General features: G+C 43.5%; 1 protein-coding gene across 1 annotated transcript in view; it reads right to left on the minus strand.

Annotated features, from left to right (window-relative positions):
* Positions 1 to 17,524, minus strand: part of Prkn (parkin RBR E3 ubiquitin protein ligase) — an 884,626-nt gene that overhangs the window by 564,272 nt on the left and 302,830 nt on the right. Inside the window, exon 3 of the mRNA XM_048354412.1 lies at positions 7,852 to 8,074. Coding sequence (XP_048210369.1) covers positions 7,852 to 8,074 — 223 coding nt within the window. The remainder of the gene's footprint in view (positions 1 to 7,851; positions 8,075 to 17,524) is intronic.

Raw genomic sequence — 17,524 nt, forward strand, 5'->3', positions numbered from 1 at the left:
CTCACTTAGCACCAGCGCAAGTGCTCCTTTCCCATTTTATCCCTGGATGTCTTCGCAGGGTCCAGAAAGATCTAAGCACGCGGAGGCCCCAGCAAGCACATCCAACCCGATTACAGCGACGCGCTTCGGTCACAGTCTAGAATTCAGCGCTGTCCACAGCAGGAAACCCACCTTTTTGTGTCCCCTGCCTATGCGTGCACAGAGCTAGGCTTTCTGTCAGTGAGCCTGGCCTTCCCCCACAGAGGATGCGGGCACCCCATCTTACAAGCCTGCCTCACAGGCACCAGAGGTATGGCTGGGTCTTGGAGGGCATGCCGAGTATGGAAAAGCCAGGGGTTCAATACCACGCCCCAAGAGTATACAAACAAAGACCGTCTCAGATGTCCATCAGAACCTCTCCTTCCGTCAAACCTTCTTATTACTTGACTGTGCACTCTTTCCTTCTGGATTGACATATAATGTGTACATATGTATGAGACACAAGGTAGTATTTTAATTCATATATAAACATTATATATAGAATTAATCTCTATGATATATATATATATATACATACGACATATATGTCATGTAGATGATTAATTCAGGTATAGTATTAAAGCCATCATTTCACAGTTCTACCATTTCTTTATGGCCAGGACTCAAACTGCTCTCTTCTAGCCATGCTTGTGATAGATTACCCCTCCCACCCTCCTCACTGAAGTACGATCCTACTCTCAATATCCATGAGATCAACTTACTTGCTCTATTTTCCTCATATGTGTACATCATGTACACTGTACGCTATTTGAGGACTGGGTTCTTCCTACTCTTGGTGTCTTCTGCTCTCACTCGGTGGGCTTACTACACATTCAACTACCCTGAGATGACTGAGGGAGGAAGTGAAAGCTGACCAGGCCAATATACACCTGCAATCCCAGTGACAGGTGGTTTCGGGATGTGAGCAGGAGGACTTTGAATTTCAGCCTAGCCTGAGGTATATGTCAAGAGCCTGCCTCAAAGCAAAGAAACAAACTAAACAAAAGCAGAGGTAAAATAAAGAGAAAAAAAGCAAGAGACCTCCTTCTCTGACACACCTCTGGCGGTGGCGGATCATCGCTAATTCTGCCTGCCACACGAGTTGAACTTCCTTGGGGCCAAGCTCTTTGCTCGCACCGTGTACAACCCAAGGCCTGGCACCTCTATCATCCATGTGTAGTTATTCACCACTTCCCCCTGTGCAAGATGTGAACGACGAGATTGGCAAGGGCCGAATTTTATGTGTTGAAGGAAATTTTCTGACAGCTTGACAAAGTAGCCGTCGCCACGGGGGGATGGGAGAACAGAAGGCATCTGGCCCGCTTGCATTTGATGAGGGGGCCTTCGAAAGGGTAAACAAAATGCTAGGAGTAATTACATGACCGTATTATAAAGAGGAGCGGGCACGGGCCTGCGCTGGGAATGAAGGACCGACTTCTGGGTGGAGAGCCCAGCCCGGGCTTCCCGCGCCCCTCCCTCCCCCCCCCTCCGCTGTCAGCCCAGCAGGGTCTCACTGCTGACCACAACCATTTCTGCTTACATTTCTAATATTGAGAAATGACGTCCTAGTGAAAAGTGCCGGTGTTGGAAGAAGACAAATTAAATTCCTGGAGGAATTAGGATGCATTCTTAATCATCTACCGTGATAGAAACTCAAAGTTGCTCTAGTACAAGTGCCAAAATGTTGTCATTTCAAAGAAGGTTTATGCAAGAGGCTCTCCTCAGTGCTGTCCAAAAGCACCAAGAAATTCACACCCTCTGGCTAAAGCCATTAGCATGTAAAAACACACATTTCCAAGTACTTGAGATTTGATTTGGGATAAAATGAGAATTAAGTCTGAAGCTTATCACTTTATTTCATTAGCAGATTTGTATCTGGCAGGTGTTAGCTAATTTACAATCTCTGAATCATTTTGATTTTGTACTACATTCTATTACTGGTAAAAAGAAAATAAAGAAAAGTTGATAAAAACACATTCTCTAACAATCATAATGTACCCATGGAGCAACAGTTTTGAAAGGAATTTCATTGATTTCAAATACTTTTCGCATTTGTCTATAACATTCTTCTACTTAACCTTTCCAAGGTATCACGCCAATTATTATCCCATCAAAAATAGTTTCTCTAGTAGGAATATAAATTCCTACATGATAAAGTATTTTTGTTTGTTTTTTTGGCCAGTCCTGGGCCTGGGACTCAGGGCCTGAGCACTGTCCCTGGCTTCTTTTTGCTCAAGGCTAGCACTCTGCCACTTGGGCCACAGCGCCACTTCTGGCCATTTTCTATATATGTGGTGCTGGGGAATTGAACCCAGGGCTTCATGTATACGAGGCAAGCTCTCTTGCCACTCGGCCACATCCCCAGCCCTGATAAAGTATTTTTAATATGAATTAAATGCTGTCTTAGTATGGTGGTAGAGTATTAAGACTTGGAAAAAATGGACAAAAATTAACCAAAGTTTTTTTTTTAACCAAAAATTATTTTTATGATATTGATATGGTACAAAGTTGAATTTTAAAATTTGGCTATTTGGCTGATTATAACAATTAGAAAGGTTTTTTGTCAAAATAATCCATTGTAAGATTATGTCTACTTTACTATGAAAATATCTAGAGGAAGAATGAGCTGCCTTCTCTCTTTCTTCTGTGTATGTGAGTGGCCCCTGAGCATGAGCTGGGGAGGAAGATAGTCCCTTGGTGTCTTTCCTTGTCTAGGCCTGTTTCTGTTTCTACATCTATCTATAATGAGAAGTCCAGCTCCGTCTGCCTTACAGGGCAGGGGTGCTGAGCAGACATTTCGTGAAGGCAGAGACCCATGGGTGCTGTGTGCACAAGATGAGGAAATAATGATACCGAGGAAGGCCTGGAAAGACTGTACAGCCCACGGTACTCAAGCTGTGGGGAGCCGAGGACAGACTTGGGCATCCTGGAACCACTGTTTCCGGCAGCCTCCCAGGGCATCCTGCCTACTAGACAGCTGGTCTTGCATGACCACCAGTAAAATCTGTCACTGTGGTCTTCTCGGAGTCCATTCTTTGAGCATGGATGGAGCACGTGTTTCTCAAATGATGTATACTAGAATTTCTGTATCTCTACCCCTTGTCAGTTGAATTAGAATTCCTGGCTATGGAGTAAACAAAAAGAATTTCCTCTTATTATGACATGAGAATTTTTGGCCAAAGCAGCTCTCAATACACATTGTGAAGCAATTCTTCTGCACAGTAGAGTTTGTGAGCCATGGCTTTAGAAATGATACAGAATTGTTTTTACTAAAGGAACATAATCACATAAGCATACTAGCTGCATATTGCCATCCCAAATCACCCTATTCAAGGAAATAGCAAGATATTTAAAGAAGTAACATCTTGATTTCTCTGTATAACTTAACTAACACATTAGTTTTATGAGCTAAATACAACACAGACATTGTGGTCAATGATTTAGTATTTTTATGATTATAAGTAATTTAGTAAACATTTATCTCTTCTAGGGACTTGGGGTTGAAATGGCAGTGAACTGGAAAAAGAAAAGTCTTCTTAGAGATATTAAATACATCCCATAAGTGGAAGTAAAGAACAAAAATAGAATGTAATAGAAGGCACTGTTATCTGGTAGCTAATATTAATCTAAACAATGGCTAGAAAGCAAAAATAAGAATCTCCTTTTTCTCCTCTCCTGTTTCTACCTCTGTCTCTGCTTCTCTGTCTGTTTCTGTCTCTCTGTTTCTTTGTGTCTCTCCCCTGCCCCCAATTAAAATACCCTAAATTCTATTTTGACAATAGGGTACTTAAAGAGATAAAACAACAACAACCACCAAAACCAACATACAAGACCTCTGAAAAAGAAGTTAATCTTTCCAATGTGAAAAAATATTAAGAAATTACTTCCACTTTCAGTTGAACTGAATTAAATCTTCCTTGAAGTTGACCTGGGATAACCAATCTCTATTATATAATCTACATGTTCAATATGTTTGTTCCAACCACAGCATTCAGGGGTTGTGCTGGGAGAAGTGTGCTAGACAGCACTCTTCCCCCCCCATACACACACTTGCTAGTGGTGTCACAATCAGCCCCAGAGGACACTCCAGAGAGTGACTAGTAAGTCACCAGCCAAGGGACATGAGAAACAGCACTCAAAAGTGAGATGCAAAGGGAAATGGTCAGGAAATAAAGATTAACTCAGCTCTTCACAGAGCACATGGGACAATACCATGCCTTTCATCACACTGCGAACATTTACAAGAAATCATTCATTCTACTGTTTGGGCTCAAGTATTGACACATTTCAATTTAATATGTAAACAGACTATTAGACATTTAGTAATATTTTTAGAGTTCAGAAAGAAAATATATGTTAATTAAAAAACATTATGGTCTTGAGATTAAGTACATTGAAAAGTATCAGTAATTCAAAAGTTATGAATTATAAAAGAAAATTCTGGAGAATACTAAAGGCAGTTTCATAATAAAATAAAGATTATACCTAACTTTTTCAGATAAATATCCATGGCAACATAGTAATAAGATATAGTAGAAAACTGATTCACTGTTAATCTGCACACAGGAGGATATTCTAGTATTACTAATGTTGAGAAAATGAATAGAAAGATTCAATTCATAAAAGCTCATGTTCATAAAGAACATGAAAGTATTTTTATATTTGAAAAGTTAGTAGATTTACAAATATAATCAAGTGACGTGGTCAATAATTACCTTGAAACTGTATGACTATATTTGTATTATATTTTAGTATCATGTTCAATTTTCAATGTAATTGGGATAAAACATACAAGTTGACGGTTGTCCCATCAATGAACAGTGTGTATAATTTTTCAGGGTGGGAAGTTAGGAATTTTACATAACCATATCTTATAAAACATTTCTTTGCAGTGAAGAAATGTTTCAGGAACTTCAACACTTCAGTTTGAAGATTTATTAATGTCACATGGACATCCTGCTCATTTGCTTTAACTAAGGAATTTTCAGACTCATCATAATCTATAAGGAAACACTGGTTATCTCTTGACAGTTCTGCTTAGGAAAAGCTATTAGACATACATACATACAGACCAACAGACAAACAGACACAGACAGACAGGCAGATAGGTAGGTAGGTAGATAGATGATAGACGGATATTACAGAAAATGTATCTCTTAGACTTTCCTAACTATTATATCCATCACAGACAAATGGTGCTAGCATCTTCAATAAGAATATGAATTGTCCTTTACCTTAACCAGCACTTCATTTTGTCAGATTGTTAAATATACCTCATTAGGGTAGGGTATAATGATATTCTGTCTTATTATTCACTCATTCATACTAGAGAAGCTCAGCAATTCTTTGGGAAAAATGTCTGTCTTCTATGGGGTCCTACAGGAATAGGATAACATATTGAGCTCTCCTTCCAAACTCCTACTCTGCTAAACTCTTTTTGTGTCACAGTCTGCGCCATTCTTGCATGTCTATTTCGGTTCACTAATTCTCTCTTTGGCAGTACCCAGTTTCTTTTCTAACCATCCATTGAGGGGTTTTTTTTAATTCATTCCAATAGCTATTATAGTTTCTTTAATAGCTACTTTTCCCTATTATGCCTGTTTTCTTTTTGAGGCTTCAGATGTTTCCTTTGTATGCTTTAATTCACATAAAACATACTTTATTTTGCATTCTGCCTCATATTTCTTTTTCCTTTTAAATTGTCTCATATTTGGGGAGATTTTAACCCTTTACCTTATAATGCATGTTTATTTCTACTTGTAGCACAGAAAACAAATTTCTCTGTATGCTTCATAATTTAACTGGACCCCTGGGACAACCACAGATTAATATACATATCTCATATATAAATATGGGAGCTCACGGGGAAGATGGCCTAGAATTCAGGCTCAGATGTTACCTTTGGTTGAACACAAAAGAAGGGTGTCCAGAAGCCACTTGTGAGGAGGTGACTATGAAAATGTCGGTAATGTAACTGAAGAAGGGCAGTCCCTCGTGATCAGAGCCTCCAGTGACTCACTCATCCTTTCCACATGGAGGGGAACTGCTCAAGAAAACAGATTTCCTCTCGAGGTGGAAAATCATCTTACTGGAAGGAAATGTCTGCTCTATTTTGAGTTTCCTTTGTGCCTACTGTTTCTCAATCAGCTTAAAAAAAAGTCCTCATGCAGCAGAGGCAAGCTTTGTGGTGGCATCTCTCTCCTCCACACTGAGGTGGAATATGCTCTGCGTGGCGTTCAGGTCTGAGAGGGGATTTGTCTTTCTCTGAAGGTATCAATTACACACCCGCGGTGTGTGTCTCCAAGATTGATTCAAACATACTCTGCTCTGAACACCAGGCATGTCATCAGTCTCCTGCTGGAGACACATTTCTTTACCTTTATCTCTTTTATCCCAAGTTTTTTGTAATTTTCCTATTTCTTAGACATTTTCCCCAGTCCTCTAGTTAGCACTACATGTGAAGTACAGGCTTTTCCATCGACTGCTACCCCTAAGGATACCAGAACATCAGTCTCCCATGCTCCATCTGTCCCCGAGAGTTATCCTTCTTTTTCTCTAAGCTAATCTATGAAGTTTTAAATCTATTTGACTTTATTTACTAATATTAGCAGGAAAAAAATCTTATGATTTTAGCTTGCACACTGTTGCTCCCAGGTCTTGTCTTGTGTTACTTGCTGTGTGAAGGGGTATAAAGTACCCTGGACAGTTGGCTACTTAGGATTTTCTCACACAGAGACAAAATTAATCCTGTTGAATCTTTGACTTTTTACACTGGAGAATACAAGAATAAGGAAAAGATAAGAATACTGTGAAAGTTACAAAAGGATGACCATCTGCCATGATTTAAACGTGTGTGTCCTGTCCAATAATCACGCTGAAACTTATTGCCAAGGTACCAGGATGTAAAGGGGGAGCCTCAAGAGGTATTATAAAATGAACTCATGATTCTTGCCGGTAAGTCAAACCATAGAATATTCTACCTTGAATGTGTGAAACACCAGAATATATCATGCTAAAATATGTGACTCTCTGGTGTAGGGATTATTTTAAGCTTGTTATTTCAAGAAATATTAAATACAGCGTCTGATCTTTTGGCCATCCCACCCCTTCTGTCCCGTGAGAACAAGGCCTCCATTTCTCTTGTGGAATACACAAACAAGGTGCCATCTTAGAAGCAAACACTGGCTCTCCTCCGACTCTCAGCTTACCAGTGCCCTGGTCCTGCAGAGCTGGGAGGAATAGATTTCCATCCTCCTTCCATGACTAGTTCCAGGTATTTTGTTGAAAGGACAAACCCAGGAAAAGTACGTGGAATGGGCAGCAGCAGAGGGGGAAAGAGAGACTGAATTCACCCAGGACATCACACTGATACTGTGACATGGGGCGTGAGAAGGGCACGTGACTCAAGCACCCTTAACCACCCTTCTCCTTCCTAGACTTTCCCCGCATCCCAAGAAACATGGACAAGCCAAGTGCATTTAAAGAATCGGAAGAAAAGTGAGCTGTGAAGACACCCAAACACCTTCATTACACAATCAAACCCCAATCCGCCTTATTAGCACGGGCCCCTGCGCCCCCAGGTCCTCAAGGGAGGGAAGAACAAGCCCCGCAGGGGGTTGATGGAGCCCTGCTGGCTTCTCCACGCGTGACGACTGCTCCACGAGGACACCCAGGCATCGTGGCCCGGTCTCCGCGGACTTGGGGATTGTAACGCAGAGCTCCGCAGGGGCCACGTGCGGACACCGGGCGGCCAGTGTCCACGCGGGGAGGCTCCGCGCGCGAAGGAAGCCCGTGAGCCGCCCGCCGCCCCACGCCGCAGCTCCCCGCACTCACCCGGCCCCCGGGCTGCCGGCGAGCGGCGTCCACCGCCGGGGTCCAGGATGACGGCCAGCCCCACCGAGTGCGCCGCGGGCAGGAGGCAGCCGCCGAGGTCCACGCGCGTCAAGCTGTCGCCGGCCGCCCCGGGCGCGTCCCCTCCGGTGGCCTTCGCGCCCTGCCCTGCTGCCTGGGGTCTCTGCACGATGTGAACCAGGCTCTGCTGTTCCAGGTCACAGTTCTGTTTGGGAGCAAGGGGACATGTGTAAGGACACGCACGTTCAACACGTCCCCAGAGCCAGGCGGTGCAGAACAGAGCGAACTCGGTGCGTGTGCAACATCTGCGCGTGGCAGAACTGAAAGGCCGTCGTCACGTGGGACTGATTGACCCGGACACACGTGCCTTTAGAGCCACAGCACTTGCACATTGCAATGCTCGACCAGCCACACGGAGCTGGGGCCAGAAATGGAAATGTGGGGTCCACAGTAGTGGAAGCAGAGAACAGGTAGCAATCAATATTCAAAGGGGCATAAAATCTAGGAGGGAAAAAATGATATAAGGCACCTTAAAAGCACAGTTCAAATAACACCCATCTGCTTTTTCTGTTTGTTTGCTTTTTTAGAGGATTCCTTTTTGTAGTATTGGGATTTGAACTCAGGGGTTTAGATTGCTAGGCAGACACACTAACATTCGAGCCAAGTGCCCAGCTGTTACTGTTTTATTTATTTTTGGTATAGGGTCTCACATTTGCCCAGGCCAACGCTGGCCATGAAATTCAGTTACGTCTTGTGCCACCTGGCCTAGCTGATGGGTGGGCATAGAGTCTCACAATTCTGTCTGGGCTATCCTCAAACTATGATCCTCCCAATTTCTGCCTCTTAAGCAGGCGAGATAATAGCATAAGCCTCTATAACCACCCTGCAGATAGTTTTTAAACTAATTTACCCTGCTCTTTTTCTATAGTTACTCTGATGAAAGTATAACGTGTTTGTCTAAGATCTTGTGGTGAAACCTATGGGTACAATTAACACACACACTTTAAAAATGAATGACAGGAAAATAAAACAGTCTCTACTTGGACAGGGATCAGAGGGAAGTGGAATGGCTAATGAGGAGGGTTAATAAGGGTGAGTATGGTTGAAGTAGCTTATTTGCATGTATGCAAAGAGAATAATGAAACTGATTAAGATTGTTTTAAGAAGGCGGAGTTGGGTAAGGCGGAGGGGCGAGTTTGATTAGGATGCACTGCACAGGCACGGATGTGTCAGAATAAACCCTCCTTGTATAATAATTGATATATACTAACAACAAAGAAAACTGATTTATTTAGGAAGTGATGACCTTATAATTGCCTAATTTAAACAGTAGCAGTCATGTCTGTATCATAAAAGTGCAGAAAGTGAGTTATTACCAATTACAGGGAATTCACACTGCAGAGCTAGAAGTGGCCATGTGTGTAGCAAAGTGCACATTCCTCTATTTGTCACTAGCAAGTACAGCACTGTACCAACAGGGGAGTGAGCAGAGAATGTGTGTGTGTGTGTGTGTGTGTGTGTGTGTGTGTGTGTGTGTGTGTGTGTTCAGCTGCCTCTCCGGAATGTTTTATTTCTCTGCATTTATACTTTGATACATGCGAACAGAAGCCTCTAAAATTGAGAATCAGATATTTGCTGATACACAAAGCTACCTAAATCAAGCCCTGCTTCAGTTCAGAGGGGCTACCAGAGCCCAGAGCCAGTGGCTCAGGTTAGTAATTCTAGCTACCGAAGAGGCTGAGATCCAAGGATTACAGCTGGAAGCCAGCCCAGGCAGGGAGGTCTGTGGGACATTAGTCTCCAAACAAAATGCTAGACATGGAGCTGTTGCTAAAGTGATAGCATACTACTCTTAGTGGAAAAGCTCAGGGACAGTGCCAAGGCCCTGAGTTCAAGACCCAAGGTAAACAAAAAAGGAATAGCAAAAACAAACAACAACAACAACAACAAAAAAACCAAAACCCAAAGAACAGCTACTAGAAAAAAACCCCACCAAAAAACAGCATCTGTGAGACACCGGGGATCTGGCTTCCCAGTGGACCACAGGATTCATACTCGTACTATCCACATTTCATTCTCCTTCCCAAGAACGTTCTCGGCCTTGGCACTGAACACACACACACACACACACACACACACACACACACACACACACACACACACCCCTCCTGGCGTCTGCTTCTGCCAGGAGGTCACCAGGATGCTCTTCATAATTCAATCTCATTCCAACTTCTTCTGCATCCTCATGTCCAACACCTCCGGTCACATCAACAAGTTTGTTCTTGGACCCTTCCTTGCAACTCCCAGAGGTTCTCCAGGAGAGCTTCTTCTCAGCAAGGGCCACTGCCCATCCCCTCTATCCCATGTCATCTCCTACCAAACTCGGCGGAAGCACAGCCATCTTGCCCAGCACTTAGGCTGGGGGGCCTCCTCTCCCAATTAAAATGGTGACGAGCCTCTTCTGTGTTCTCACAGGGTTCAGCCATCACCTTGGTGCCTTCTGACCCTATCACATCCTGCAAGGTGTCATGGGTAACTAGCTCCCACCTCTTTAGTCTGGACCCCAGAACTGCACTGTGACACAACACCAAACTCAGCCAAAAGGGGCCAAGGACAGCGCCAGTATCAGCATGAAGAACTTTCTAGAGCAAGCCTGTGTGAATCCATATGAGAAGACAACCGTGTAGCATATGGTCCTAAGAGTCTGTGATTACTTGTCAGCAATAAATGCAGACACACTCTTTGCCCATCCCTACTGGACCGGGAGAAGTCATTACTATGCACTGGCTTCAGCCTGAGGCGGTGTCCAGGGCCCACACAGCCTCAAGCTAAAGCCCTTCCGAACACAAGGGCGCTAGAACCCGGGAATCCCAAAGGCAGGAGTGGATACAAGGCTAGGCACTGAGGGGGAAGTGGAGAAAGAGTGGGAATGGCCTGCCTGAACGAGCTCATCCCAAGGTGTTGTCTGCATCGAGCTCTTCTCAAGGACACGAGACCTGCTCTCCACTTTCAGCACTATTGTTTACTTTACCATTGCTCTAGTGGCTCTTCTGCCTGAGGGTCTCTGCCTTCAACATTCTTCTTACCCCAATGGTGAGAGTTTGGGGAGTGAGTGGCCACCTGTGCATCTATGTGAAAGGGCTTACGTGTCGGCACTGGGGTCTTGGCTTCCAGGTTAATATCGAAATTCTTGAGAACTTCAGCCGGGTTCAATTTATATATTTTCATTTACAAGAGTGCCTCACAAAGCATTTGAGTCTAGCAGATCTAGAAAAGACATCTACCAATGGAAGAAGTGAATGTATAAAGGGAAACAAGAGTGGATAAACAAAGGAATGAAAGGATGGACAAGCCAATGAATGAATGAGTATAAACAGTTCTAACCTCAGTCTCTAATGTGCTCCATGGGCAGCCAGAAAAATATGGAAGAAAACAATCCGGAAAGAACAATCTAGAAGAAATGAAGCAGACTCAAAACTGATACACTTACATAGCTGTTGTATGATTTGATGGAAATTATTTACCCTCCCTAGGCTTGAGCTTTCCCTGCTGACAAAGACTGATCTGAAGATTGAGGGTAATACGAAGCCTGTGGACCTTGAACCATAATAAGCCTATGCATAGTGGAATCACAATTATCATGGATGTTTTGAAAACTTAAAGAGAATGAATCCTTCATTTAAATATATATGCAATAGCATAAATTAATTATATATTATGTTTATAACATGATCGAATTCACCCCATCAATATTACTCTTCTTCTGATCCCTCATCTTGTATATTAATGGGGCCCCAGAATTCTACTTGCTACATTCATATTGGAACCAAAATAAGCAGAGGCCATGAATATGGAATTTTGATAGCATCTCAGTTTTCTGTGATCTAAAAACTGATACCAAAAAAAAAATTCCATGTAACACACGAGAAACACAAACACATTTTCAGGGACAGCTGAATTTTGACAGATATGGAAGAAATCCAAAAGCTGAGTTGTCCTCTCCTCTGGAATCCAGACTTCTGTAATGTTCAGCATAGCTCTGCAGAGGGACCAGGAAGACCCCAAGCAGACGCCGGTAGTTACATTGGTATTTATAGAACATATTTTTCCCATCTTCATCGTGGTTCTCGGATCCTTAATTGCTTAATTCTTTGGCTTTCTCACAGAAGACACTGTTGCTCTCCACAAGGGGCCCTTTGCCAGATGGTGTATTCCCACGTCAGGTCAGCACGGCTCAAAGCCACGTGAAGGCACGTCCTCTGGGTATTACACTGGACAATGCTCAGGTGGGTAGCCACTCCAAAGACTAAATAACAGGTAGGTGTTATGACGCACACAGGACAACTGCTCAGATGTCAGATGCAGCGATTTCTAGTGGAAGACAGAGAAGTGCTAGGTCCCTGGGGGGAGAGGCGGTGCTGTATTTATCTAGGAACCCAATGCCTAAAATACTGCCTGACAGAGGGAAAGCATGTACTAAAACTTTTTTGTGTGTATCACAACTCATTAAACCACAAATGTGGTGATGGAATCACTAATGTGTCATAAAACAAGCAGTTGCTAGCCCGCTGGGCAGGCCAGTGCCCTGTCCAGCAGCGCTGTGGGCCCACTGGGGGCTGAGGCACTCACGAGCTCCTCCAATGAGGGTTTGATATGGAGATATCCCTCTGCTCCTCAGGGTGAAGCTGGAAGGGAACCCAGGCTGCCCGCACTCTGTCTACCTTCTCCAACTATGCTGGAGAGGGCAGAGAACAGAGGGTGAGTCTGGGGTGCGGTGAGGACAAGCAGTTGGAAGCTGCAGCATAACTGGGTCAGGTACGGGGATGGAGGGAGAGCGGCCCATGTCTACTGGGTCCAAAGGCAGAGGGACAAGAGTCAGTGCCTAAGATGTGAAACCTGGAGAAGTCACCAGGGCAGGGACAAACACGAGGAAAAGAAACTTTAGTACAACCTGATTTAAAAAAAAATAAAAAACCAGAAAGAACCAGTAGCAGCCACAGAGGCCGGAACAGGGTGAGGGGCGGGATGAACCTGGATCGCAAAGGGGGGAGCAGGCTCAAGCTGTCTGTAACATCTTTCCCTCCAACATCCCAATGTCCGAAAAAACAGAACTGACCACAGTGCACTGGGTTTTCTTTGCATTGCTCTCTGCCACCAGACAATGACAACAATACCACCTTGGTGTTTTGTTCATTTGGTTTGGTCGTGGGACTTGAACTCTGGGCCTGGGCACTGTCGCTGAGCTCTGCAGCTCAAGGCTAGTGCTCTACTACTTCAGCCACAGCGCCACTTCCAAGACAGTGGCTCTTGGAGAGAAGATGGTGTCTCTTTCTAACATTTTAATATTGGATGTGTGGTCCTGCAGTAATGACCTGCTCCTTGCACCTATTGCCTCTGTGTGTGTGTGTGTGTGTGTGTGTGTGAACAACCTAATGCTGTAAAGCACATAGCTAGTGTCACAGTCATTTCAGAAGTTGAGGAAATACTTCCTATATCTTGCTCAAGTCCTGTAACATGCATAACCAGGAATGAAGTGCCCAGTTCTCCGTCTCTACTTCCTGCCCTTGGAGCTTCATGTTCCCAAACAGCCCCTGCTGGACACTGGCTCCTCTCTTCCTTTCTGTGGGCAGCCATGTTGGACAGAAGCCCCAGCTCGGCCTGCTTCCTCACGTTCACAGGCTGCTCGTCCGTCTGGACTCTCAAGGGTCCTCCTGTACCCCAGTTCCTAGCCTGTGATTCCAGTCAGGCTAACCTCAATGGTTTCAACATTACTCAGTCATTTCCAAATGATTTCCAAACGAGTCTGTTAAACTTATCTTGCCATACAAAGTGCTTCAAAAGTGTCTCCATGGAAGGTGTACATTTCACATTTGAAAGTCTCTGGTTTTCATTTGAATTTCCAATTTTTACACATGTGTTTTTTCCCAGAAAAGCAGTATGATCAGTCAAGAATGATCAGATTAAAAAGATTTCCTAATTTAATAGTTAATGCTTGTTTTCAGATTTTAATTTTAAAAACTATCTTGGTACTAAGACATTTTTCTTAGGTAATTTTAAACAACATTTTTGCTAACAACTTGAATTTTTTCCTGTTGAAAAGCATTTAGCATGCTTATCCCTTGTTGCTCCTTCTGTAAATAACGCCTAACATATTTTTGTGAGCTCATCATAGTTATTAATAATGTGTTTTATATGTCAAAGGACAACAAAATGTCAGTTATTTGGGAAGGCAGTTCAGATTGTCTCTATTTTGTTTTGGCAGTTCTAGGGTTTGGCTCAAGGAACTCAAGGGCCTTGTATTTGCTAGGCAAGGCTCTACCATTTGAACCATGATCCTAGTCCCTGGAGTATTTTTAACGTAATAGTTTAGAACCATTTTGTTTAGTCAAAGTAATAGCGTGTGTAAACACGGCAGGAGCGCAGAGACGCTCTGAGCAAGACGGAACGTCCACACCGCGAAACGGTGGCCTTCCTATTGGGCTTCTCAACTCCAGTCACCCTCCATAGTTCCAATGAACACTAAATGCCAATTTATATTAATTGGATGAAGATAAAAATAACCCGTCAGCCTTACCCTTCGTTTTCTTTTTTTTTTTTTTTTAAGGACACTTTCAGAATGGATTCTTTGTGATTTATCCCTTGAATTATTTTCTATTTCTCATGACTGCTTTTCATTATAATCAAGGATACAGGGAGCTATTGAAAGCCTCCCTCTCTGGTTGCCAAAGGCAGGGTAGTACAAAGACTGGCAAAGGTCCATTAGTCCCACACTAATTAGCCAGTGTTGTCTGAGCTGTGTCCACAGGTGCCTCCCACCCCAGCCCTGGGACCTCATTAGGACCCACACCAGAGAGCACTCACTGGGGACGGCAGAGACGGTGCCTCTGCTCTGCTCCACATCAGCTGGGGCAGTGAGTGATTTTTCATGTGAGGAAAAGACATGGGTGCTGTTTGATCAGATGACGTTTGGGATTTCACTCACATTTGCTCCTTCCTAACCAGAAAAAACTATATTGTAATCAAACCTACCTTCATTAGCCATGTCAAAGTTAGGTTTTAAAATATAAACTTTACAAGAAATGATCCTCAAGTGACATTTGATAAATATTATAAATATAATTTTAAGCAGATTAAATTTTTTAAGGGGATGGCATATTCTTGACAGAATATCCATGGTTAAAAGACTTTCCTCATACACATATACTGCAAAAAAGAGATGAAGGAAACAATAATAATCTAATTTACATGTTTGTTTTCCTCCTAAAAATATTTTACCTATAAATGGTTTGGCCCTAGGGGAAACATGAAGACATTTTTTACCTCATCTCTCTTCTCATTTTCTGTTTTCCTAAACTCAAGAAGAACCATTATTATTGCCAAGGAGTTTTCGTTAATGAAGCGAGGAGAAACCATTTTCCAGTAAGGGGCCCATTTCTAAACAACAGTGCAGAAATGCTAAAGACAAAAACATCCTTGCCTTCTGCTAGCACTGGAGTGTGAACATTGGGTGGTCAGCCTGGGGCCCTACGGGAGTCAGTGGAGCCTTCAGAAGATGCAGCCTACTGGAAGGTGGAAGGGCTTCCAGGAGTGGCCCGGACAGGGACCCTGGGCCCAGCTGGGCCTCTCTTTTTGCCTCCTGACCACCACAGAGCACCATGCTGCTAACGTACAAAGACAAGAGACCATAGATAGGATATTCAAAACCATGAGCCAAAATAAACCATTCTTCCTTGTAAGGTGATGCTCTCAGGCCATGTCACCACAGCAGTAGAAAGCTAAAGCATACTCTCTCTGCACTTCTAGATTCCTGAACCCATCAGCCATCAGCCATCAAGTTTGTTTCTGGTTTTCTTTTCTTTTTTTTTTATTCAAATTTTTATTATCAAACTGATGTGCTGGTTTTCTTTTCTTAATTCCGTCCTACAATCCGACTTTCTAAAAGAATGTGATAATCTTCCTCCCACCTCCTCTTCTTCCTCCTCTGGTTCTTCCTCCACTGTTCCAATTTCACTCATGCCCCCAGGCTGCAAACGGAAGCCATGGGTTCTTGGTGATATATAAACAGGGACATATCCCTAGCCACTCAGAACTCAGAAGAACTGTGTGTGCTGTTTGCTTCAGATATGCCCTGCTACGGAAAGGGTGTTTACTCCCCAAAACCAACACCATCACAGTGTACCATCCACTCCCCTGCCCTGCATACGTTCCTTGGTATTACGAAGGTAAAATCTTCAGGAATGGAACTAGAGCTAGATCTTGTTGTGTGTTGTTTCTCTCTCTCCCCACTCCCTTCCTTCCTCTCTCCTCTCTACCATGTGTGGATATAAAGAGAAAGTCAACTGAAAACCAAGAAGCAGGAGCTCACTAAAACATCAGATCTTCAGGGTCTTGATCCTGGACTTCCTAGCCTATAGAACCATGAACAATGAATGTTGTTCAACCATTTATTCTGTTTTTCAGCTGGAACTAAGGCAGGGTACTGACGACTGGAGGACTAAGCAAGTAAGCCCAGGGAAATGTACTGATTTGCTAAAAGTTGAGTAAATTAGTACCTGACCTGGAACCAGCTAAGTTTATTTTACTTCAAGTAAAATAAAATAGCTGTTTTGAACCACTGGGTACTCAAGGAAGGAAGGGAAAGAGAATCACACACACACACACACACACACACACACACACACAGCACCACTACCAAGAATGTTGTCATGAGAGGTAAAAACAGAGCACGCATACTTAGTCACACAGACAACAAAGCAACAGCAGAGGAGGTATGTTGAAATTCTAACACAACGTGAGGAAAATAAGCAGATGCCCTGGTGCACTTCTACGTGCTGTAATGGGATGTCCGAGGCTGGGTATTTTATAAGGAAAAGGGGATTCTTTTCTGTACGGAGGCTGGGAAGTCCAGTGAGCAGGGTTCGGCATAGGGCAAAGGCCCTCTCTTTATGCCTCACCTCATGGGGGAAGGTGATGAGCAAGGGAGAGGGAGGGGCAGAACTGGTAGCCTCAAGCCCTCTGTAACTGCTGTGAGTCCATGAATAAAGGAGGCACTTCAGTCCCTGCAGGGCCCTGAGGCTCCAGGAAGAGAGACAAGGTTTAGTCAGGTTCTTCTACAGGAAGCAAGACTAGCAGAGACAGGCACTCATATTTATGTTTTAAAGCAACTGACATAGAGATAAACAGCTCCACTCCTTTGCTGTAAATTCCTTAAGCTCCTAGCCTTAGGTCTAAATTTCAGATATAAATACAACACATTGTTACTTATGTCAGCTCCTCTTTCATAATCTGGATTTGTTATGTCATGTATCACAATTCTTTTTTTGTCCCCAGATAAATAATACATACAGGTGCTCTCTGCTCACACCTGAGCTCAGGAGCTCCGCTTGCTCGGCCTTCCAGAAAGGTCGTGAGCACTGCAGGATTCGGGATGAATTCCCAGACTGACCCCTGGACAGCAGGAGAAGATGAATGGCATTAAGTCTTTGCGTTTCAGTTGCAGGTTCTGATTAATTCTTTTTTTTTTTTTTTTGTCTTTTCTTTTTTGGTTCTGGGGATCGAACCCAGGGTGTCGCACTTGGCGGGCAAGCACTTTGCCACTGAGCTACAGCCCAGCCCTGGTCCTGATTAATTCTTTGCTGTAAGCATTCATTCATTT

This window comes from Perognathus longimembris, chromosome 9 (assembly GCF_023159225.1).
Source record: "Perognathus longimembris pacificus isolate PPM17 chromosome 9, ASM2315922v1, whole genome shotgun sequence".
In the NCBI taxonomy this organism is placed as follows: Eukaryota; Metazoa; Chordata; class Mammalia; order Rodentia; family Heteromyidae; genus Perognathus; species Perognathus longimembris.